We start from the raw sequence: 8501 nt of genomic DNA, 5'->3' as shown, positions 1-8501 counted from the left end.
AAAAAAAAAAAAAACACGTTAGCTGTTTGTGGTTGTGCATGCTTATAATCCCAGTTACTGGGGAGGCTGAGGCAGGAGAATCACTTGAGCCCAGGAGTTCCAGGCTGCAGTGAACTATGATTGCACCACTGCAGTTCAGTCCCGACAGGCAAGACCCTGTTTCAAAACAACAAAAACTCAGATTTACCGTCACTTGAGAAGGGTAAGCCTGAAGTAAGAGCGAATTTGGTCTATGGAATCAGCTCAGTGTTGGATGCGTTGAGTTTGAGAGACCCACTAAACACCCAGGCGATTGGGTATTTGATCCTGGAATTCACTCTTACCTGGAATTACTTTTTTGGTGATTTCTTGAATAATTAAAGTCAGAACGGAATCCGAATCCAGGGCCTCAGTTTCCTCCTCCAAAAAATGGGGACCATAATACCGTCAAGCGCTAGGTTGTAATGAGGCTGGGGGCACAGGGCAGGAACTGAGGTCATCTGTTGCGGTCTGCTGCTCAGGAGAGGAACAGAGGCTGCGCTCTCAGCAGGCAGTGTCCGTCTGTCCGTCTGCCCCTTCCCCCAGCTTCTGGCTGCGGTGAAGCGGGAGGGAAGATTGGGTCGTTACTCTGTCTTCCCCCGCTCTGAGCTGGGTTTCCTCCTCGGGGTCTGCCCAGGCCAGACTGCTGATAGAAACCAGCTGCGCCAGGCGCGGAGGCTCGGCGCACGCCCAGGCCCCTCCTCGGCGCCGGCGGACCCCGATGGGGGGCGGGGAGCTCTTTGGCTCCCCTCCCCTCTTCCGCAGCCCGGCCTGGGGCCCTGGCACGTCCGGCGCGCCTGATGCTTTCCAGATGTGGGCTCGGTTTCCCTCCTCTATTTGGCCCCGTTGCGCCCGCAAGGGGACGGGGGAGGGGAGCCAGGATCCGAGACACAGATCTCTACCAGGGACTCGGGTCAGGGTCCCCTCCCCGCCCATTTCCCTTCCCAAATTTCGGTGAAAACCGAATTAAGGTGGGCTGACTGCGGTAGAGGCGCTCCTCCCCCACCCCCACGTCTTCCCAGCGCTCCCGCCTTCTCCAGGTCCAGAAAGAACTCCAAGCCCCGCCCATCGGAACACGCCCCCACCAGGACACGCCCCACCTACACCCAGGGACACGCCCCTTAAATCCCCGCCCCCGAACCGCGCCCGTTCGGTCGTGCCTCAGCCGACCCCGCCTCCGCCGTCGGGTCCCCGCTGGAAGGCACCCTCTGTGCGTCTCTTTGTCTCTCTGGCCGCCTCTGCCTCCGTCTCCGTGTGTCTGTGTCTTCGTGCCTGTGTCTGACTCTGCATTTCGGCTTGGCTGTCTCTCTCCTATCCGCGTCTCTCTGTGTCCTGTCTGTCTCTGCCTCTCGTGTCCCTGTCTCTGCAGCGCCCTCCCCTTCTCTGTCTCTCTGGGTCCCTAGCTCTGTCCCTCTCTAAATCTGTCCCTATACTGTGTACTGTCCCTATGGCTCCCGGCGTCCCTCTGACTCTCTCTGCATCGCTCTCCCACGTCTGTGAATTTCTCCGCGTCCATTTTCCGTCCTCTCCCTCCAGTCCCTGACTCCCTCCCGTGCCTCCTCTGGTCCCGAGTCTCCCCTTCATCTCCTGCCGGGCCCTCCTCCCTGTGGCCACCTCCTCCAGAGACCTCGCGGGGCCGGTGGGCGGCTGGGCATGCTGCGCGCGCCCTCGTGTGGCCGGCAGGGGCTGCGTGTGAGCGCCAGAAGGGGAGTGCTGGGGAGCGAGGGACGCTGGTGTTCGTGGTGACACCGGGAAGTGGCGTGTGACACCGGGAGACTGTGTGTGTCCTGACGTGAGATGATGTGTGACACCGGGAGATGGCGTGTGACATCTGGAGAGTGTGTGAGTGTGCACTACTGTGAGATGGTGTGCAATGCCAGGATCAGGACACCCTCAGTGTGTACTGCCATGATGGCGTACTGGTGAGATGGTGTGTGATGTTGGGAGTCTGTGTGTGACTGATATTGTGAGATTATGTGCAATAAGGAGAGGCTGAGTGGGACTGCGTATGTCAAAGATGACACGTCCCTGGCTGTGACACTGTGAGATGATTGGTGATGCTGAGAGATGGTGGGTGACTGTGTGTGCGGATGAGAGGTTGTGTGTGATAGGGTGTGGGAGAGACACTCTTTGGGGCTCTGTATGTGACACTGAGAGACCATCTGTGGGAGTGAGACATCAGTATGTGTGAGGGGGCAGTGTGTGTGATGGTGAGCATACGGTGCTGTGTGTCACACAAGCAGACTGTGTGAGAGAGCAAGACTGATGACCAGTGTATACTAAGAGGTGGTGTGGGCAATGTCATGAGAGGCTCACAGGAGGCCTGGGACAGACTGAGTGTGTCAGACAGTTTGTGTTGGCCACACTTCGTAAGGCTTGTGAAAAAGTGTGTGATTTGGGCACAGTGCTGTAATCCCAGCACTTTGGGAGGCTGAGGCAGGAGGATCCATTGAGGCCAGGAGTTTGAGACCAGCCTGGGCAACATAGGGAGACCTTCATCTCTTCCAAAATAAAATTAAAAGAAATGAGCCAGGTGTGGTTACGCACGTCTGTGGTCCCAGCTGCTGGGCAGCTCAGGTGGGAGGATTGCTTGAGCCTGGGAGGTGGAGGCTGCAGTGAGCTATGATCGCACCACTGCACTCCACCCTGGGTAACAGAGAGAGAACCTGTCTTGAAAAACAACAACAAAACCCAAAGCTGTGTGACTACGTGTGACACTGAGCTCGTGAGAGATGGCAGTGTTGTGACAGCGAGTGTAAGTGTGTGCAGCTGTGCAGTCCATTCAGAATCAAGAGTGTGAGGGAGGCCATGTGTGTAGAAGGTAAGAAATTATGGACAGGCGGGAGTCAGTGTGTGAAACGCTGCGAGATTGTGTGGGACTCTGCGAGATACTGAGCCATCGTGGGTAGCCAGGTATGACACCAGGAGATGGGGCGCATGCATGTGTGACAGGGACAGACTGTGTGTGGAGGGAATGTGTCAGATGCGAGTGACATCAGGAGACTGTGAGGATGTGACCTTCCGTGGGTGTCACTCAACAGGCGGCTGTGTGTTACTATGAAATACTATAAAATAGTGTGTACTTGACAGGTCGCATGGGTAATTACACGCCACCATGAGACACAGACAGTGTGAGACTGGGACAGGGTGTGAGACTGAGGGAGAAGTTTAAATGGCATACAGGGCCGGGCGCAGTGGCTCATGCCTGTAATCCCAGCATGTTGGGAGGCAGAGGCAGGTGGATCACCTGAGGTCAGGAGTTCGAGACCAGCCTGGTCAACATAGTGAAACCCTATTTTTAGTCTCTACTAAAAATACAAAAATTAGCCAGGTGTGGTGGCGTGTGCCTGTAGTTCCAGCTACTCAGGAGGCTGAGGCAGGAGAATCGTTTGAACTCGGGAGGTGGAAGTTGCAGTGAGCCGAGATCCTGCCACTCCAGCCTGGGCGACAGAGCGAGACTCCATCTCAAAAAAAAGGGGGGACATGCAAATGTGTGTGACATTTGGAAATATTATATGTGACACTGTGACAAACTGCTGGCACGTTTGATGTTCTGAGATGGTTTATCTGACTGTGCAGCCCTGGGGTCGCCATTGGTAGTGGCTGTGTGTGGCATTTGGGGCGACCGCGTGAGGTGGTGTTGAGCAAGGTGATTTGTGAAACTGGGTGGTGCTACCGTGTGACAGAACAAGATAGTGTGTGTCTGTGTGAGGGACAGTGAGCAGGAGGCTGGTGGGGTGACACTGAGGTGGTGAGTGTGGCTGAGTGAGAGGCTCTGTGGGACATGCTGGGGAGGTCTGTGTGACTGTGGATCAAATGCAGCGAGGCCCAGGGCCCGTCTTTTCTGGTGAGTGTGAGAGAGGCACAGAGTCACAGAGGACAGCAGCAGCAGAGGCACAGGGAGAGGGACAAAGATAGGACTGCCAGACAGGAGAGTAGGCCCAGAGAGGCAGCCCCAAGGCGCGCAGCGGTGGCAGTGGGGACGGTGGCTGCGGGAGGAGGCGGGTCCTTACAGGCTGCACCCCAGGGGAGGGGGCGGGACAGGCTGGAGGGACCCAGATGCTGCTTCTCAGCCTCGGTCACCGCAGCCAGCTGGCCCCGTTCAGCAACAGGTAGGAAGCTCCGGTCCTGGCCCCACAGCTGGTCCCTTTGCCTGCTCCATGCCCACCGTCTTTCACCTGGGAATGAATGAATGAATGAGTGAGTGAATGAATGGCCTTATTCTTCTGCATCTCCATCAGCCTGCCTCTTGCTTTGTTCCTCTCTCCCAGGTCCTGGATCCATCTCTCCCCAGTCCTCCATCTCCTTCTCTGTCTTGTCCCTTCTGTCCTCTGTCCCTCTATCTCCTTGTCTCTGTCCCTTTATCCCCTTGGTATCTCTCTGCTCCTTCTTCCATCCCTACTTCCTCCATCTCCCCTTCTCTCTCCATCTCCCCATCCTCTCCCACCCCACACACCCTGCCTCCATCTCTCCATCCTCTCCCACCCCACACCCCCTGCCTCCATCTCCCCATCCTCTCCCACCCCACACACCCTGCCTCCATCTCCCCATCCTCTCCCACCCCACACCCCCTGCCTCCATCTCCCCATCCTCTCCCACCCCCCCCCCCCTGCCTCCATCTCCCCATCCTCTCCCACCCCACACCCCCTGCCTCCATCTCCCCATCCTCTCCCACCCCACGCCCTCCCTCCATCTCCCCTGCTCTGTCCCCTCTGTCCCTCTGTCCCCTCGGTGCCGGTTGCCTTGTACCCCCCTGTTCCTTGCTCCCCCCTCCATTTGTCCTTCTATTTTCTCCCATCACCTCATCCATCCCCCAGCCTCTCCCTCTGAGTATCACTCGTCCTTCATTCTCCCATGCCTCAGTCTCTCCCTCATCACTTTGACCCTGCCTCTGCGCCCCCCCCCCATGTCCCTCTGTCCATCCAATCGGCCTCTCCTCGGGTGCCACGGTTGGGCTCCCCCAGCCCTCTCCCCTGGCTGCTAATGAGCAGAGGAGCCTTTGAGGTGGCCAGGGCTGGGTGGGGGGGCTCCCTGAGGGGGGCGGAGGGGGCAGCTGCTGCCAAGGCCCTAATGAGGCCCCCTCTGTGCCCCTCCTGCCGTGATCTTAATTCCCGGTTCTCCCTGGAGCCACCGCTAATTGGCCTGGGGAGGGGCCCCCTCCTGGCTCCCACTCTGCCCCCAGGGGGTGAGGACACCTGGATGCTGAACCAGCACCTGTGGCCTGTGCATCTGTCTCGGCCTCCCATCTGTGCGCCCCTCCTTCCCTCCCTCACCCCACCTGCCTTAGGTGCCGCCATCTGTGCACCCCTCCTTCCCTCCCTCACCCCACCTGCCTTAGGTGCCGCCATCTGTGCGCCCCTCCTCCGCTCCTCTTGTTCCTGTCCTCATCTGTCCCTCCCTCCACCTGCCTCTGGCCTTCCCATTCACCCGCCCGTCCACCATCGCACCTGTTACCAGGACCCACCCCCGTGTCCCCACCTCGGGACCCAGACGTATCCTAACCTGCCCCCACAGCCCCCACTCCCGCGCGGCTTTTAACCCCTTCCCTGCTGCAGCCATGTCCAACAACATGGCCAAGATTGCCGAGGCCCGCAAGACGGTGGAACAGCTGAAGCTGGAGGTGAACATCGACCGCATGAAGGTGCCCAGTCGGGGTGGGGGATAGGGCGGGGGTTCTGGGCCTGGAGTCTGCTCGGGGTTGGGTCGGCCCGGAGCCACAGTGCAAGGATGCCTCTTGCAAAGGGGCTGGGCAAGGGTGCCAGGGCAAGGGGCGGGCCTAAGGGGGCGGCCCCGGGGAGCCGGGCGGGGCGTTGACATCTCCACCCGGGTGCTCACAGGTGTCGCAGGCAGCGGCGGAACTCCTGGCTTTCTGCGAGACGCACGCAAAAGACGACCCGCTGCTGACGCCAGTACCTGCGGCAGAAAACCCCTTTCGCGACAAGCGCCTCTTTTGTGTTTTGCTCTGAGCCCTCCAGACAGCTTACCCTCCCCTGCCAAAGTATGGATCTAATAAACTTGGTCACTGTGGTGGTGCCTGTGTTTTCGGGGAAACTGAGGCACACAGAGCTTGGGGCCACCGTGGGGGAAGCTGTGTCCGTTCTCATTCCTTCTGAGTGTGCGTGTTGGCGGTAGGGGTGGATGTGGAGGGAGTACGACTCCAATAAAGCCTCGGAGGAGATGCATATTCCGTGCTGTCTCCTCCACGATCGATCCTGAACTTAATGGTCCCGACAGCCCCAGAAAGCGGCAGATTACTTGTTATGATACCCATGAGGAAACGGAGCCAAAGGAAGTCCCTTATTCAAAGTCACAAAGCTAGGAGGTAACAGGGCGTCGATGGGGTCCTTCAGTGCTTCCTGAACCCCTCTGCTGCCCTCTTTTCTCTCCTCCCCAGTGGGTTGGACATTCTCAGGGTCCCGGTCCCCATCCCACACTTCTCACTCCTGAACCACTCCTTTTTTCACACCTGGTTCCCCTCTACTGAACGCTCACTTCTGTCCTAAAGCAGCGCACTTTTTTCTCTGCTCATGTGTTCATTCATTTATTCTTCTAAACGCTCCCTGAGTACCTACTCTCTGACCGGCCCTGTGTCGGACAATGCTAGGGACCTAGCTGTGACGAAGACAGCCCTGGACCTGCCCTGCCCTCTTGGGGCTGAGAGTCCAGGGGGAGCGAAAGGCCTGTCCCCAGATGGTGAAAACCCAGAGTGGGCAGCGCTGGGTGGGGGAGTGCAGAGGGAACTCCTGACTCAGCTTGGAGGCAAGGGAGGGCTTCCTGGAGGAGGCAACATCTGAGCTGGAACATCATGATAGTAAAACTTGGTGACCCAGAGAAGAGAGAAACATGGCTAGAGCATATATGTGTGTGTGTGTGTGTGTGTGTGTGTGTGTGTATAATTATTATTTTTTGAGATGGGGTCTTGCTCTGTCACCAAGCTGGAGTGCAGTGGCACAATCTTGGCTCACTGCAACCTCTGCCTCCTGGGTTCAAGCGATTCTCCTGCCTCAGCCTCCTGAGTAGGTGGGACTACAGGCCCACACCACCATGCCCAGCTAATTCTTTTTGTATTTTTAGTAGAGACGGGTTTCACCATGTTGGCCAGGATGATCCTGATCTCTTGGCTCGCCTGTCTCAGGCGTCTAATGTGCTGGGATTACAGGCATGAGCCACTGCCCCTAGAGGCTTGCAGTTATATTTGCATGGCTTTACATGATTTTCTTTTTTCTTTTTGAGACAGAGTCTCTCTCTGTCGCCAGGCTGGAGTGCAGTGGCGCAATCTCAGCTCACTGCAACCTCTGCCTTCCGGGTTCAAGCGATTCTCCTGCCTCAGGCTCCTGAGTAGCTGGGACTACAGGCGCACGCCAATACGCTCGACTAAATTTTGTATTTTTAGTAGGGACGGGGTTTCACCATGTTGGACAGGATAGTCTCTAACTCTTGATCTCATGATCTGCCTGTCTCGGCCTCCCAAAGTGCTGGGATTACAGGCGTGAGCCACTGCGCTCAGCCGGCTTTATATGATGTTTAATGTTCTTGGCCAGGCGCGGTGGCTCACACCTGTAATCCCAGCACTTTGGGAGGCCGAGGCTGGCGGATCATGAGGTCAAGAGATCGAGACCATCCTGGCAAACATGGTGAAAACCCATCTCTACTAAAAATATAAAACATTAGCCAGGCGTGGTGGTGCACCCCTGTAGTCCCAGCTACTTGGGAGGCTGAGGCAGGAGAATTACTTGAACCTGGGAGGTGGAAGTTGCAGTGAGCCGAGATCACGCCACTGCACTCCAGCCTGGCAACAGAGCCAGACTCCACTTTGACTTGGCTGCCAAATTGAAAAACAGGGATGTTCCACATGGCAGTCCGTATTTCTCTGGAATTGCAAAGTCTTCCCTGGAATTGTAAGGACTTCTCTGGAATTGTAAGGTCTGGTGACTCACAGGCTGTAAGGTAGAACCTGGGGTTTCCAGCTCACCAAAGTCTACACCATGCCCGACTGTCTCCTAGTCAATGAAGCTGGGGGCCAGTTGCCATTTAACCTGAACCCTAGGTTGGGGGCTTCTTCCAGAGAAATGAAAAATGAAATGATTGGGTGCAGTGGCTCACACCTATAATCCCAGCACTTTGGGAGGCCGAGGTGGGCAAATTACTTGAGGTCAGGAGTTTAAGACTAGCCTGGCCAACATGGTGAAACCCCGTCTCTACTAAGAATAATTGGCCAGGCGTGATGGCATGCACATGTAACCCCAGCTACTTGGGAGGCTGAGGCAGGAGAATCACTTGAGCCTGGGAGGTGGAGGTTGCAATGAGCCGAGATCACACCACTGCACTCCAGCCTGGGCGATAGAGTGAGACTCCATTTAAAAAAAAGAAAAAGGGGCCGGGCGCGGTGGCTCACGCCTGTAATCCCAGCACTTTGGGAGGCTGAGGCGGGTGGATCACGAGGTCAAGAGATCGAGACCATCCTGGTCAACATGGTGAAACCC

At 57.0% G+C, this 8501-nt stretch overlaps 1 protein-coding gene across 1 annotated transcript; it reads left to right on the top strand.

Annotated features, from left to right (window-relative positions):
* The first annotated feature begins 4029 nt into the window (after window positions 1-4029).
* Window positions 4030-6044, top strand: GNG8 (G protein subunit gamma 8). The gene is made up of 3 exons (XM_017500378.2): window positions 4030-4130; window positions 5574-5659; window positions 5856-6044. Exons 2-3 carry the CDS (start codon window positions 5576-5578, stop codon window positions 5982-5984), a joined length of 213 nt encoding a protein of 70 aa, XP_017355867.1. The 5' UTR covers window positions 4030-4130; window positions 5574-5575; the 3' UTR covers window positions 5985-6044.
* The last annotated feature ends 2457 nt before the right edge of the window (window positions 6045-8501 follow it).

Source organism: Cebus imitator, unplaced genomic scaffold (genome assembly GCF_001604975.1).
Source record: "Cebus imitator isolate Cc_AM_T3 unplaced genomic scaffold, Cebus_imitator-1.0 Scaffold266, whole genome shotgun sequence".
Taxonomy (NCBI): domain Eukaryota; kingdom Metazoa; phylum Chordata; class Mammalia; order Primates; family Cebidae; genus Cebus; species Cebus imitator.
The sequence above is the reverse complement of the archived record's forward strand: the minus strand, read 5'-3'. Positions and strand labels throughout refer to the sequence as shown.

Coding starts and splice junctions, on each gene's coding strand:
- GNG8 (XM_017500378.2), top strand. CDS start 5,576: ATGTCCAACAACATGGCCAAGATTGCCGAGGCCCGCAAGACGGTGGAA. Junction 5,660..5,855: donor TGAACATCGACCGCATGAAG/GTGCCCAGTCGG, acceptor GGGTGCTCACAG/GTGTCGCAGGCAGCGGCGGA.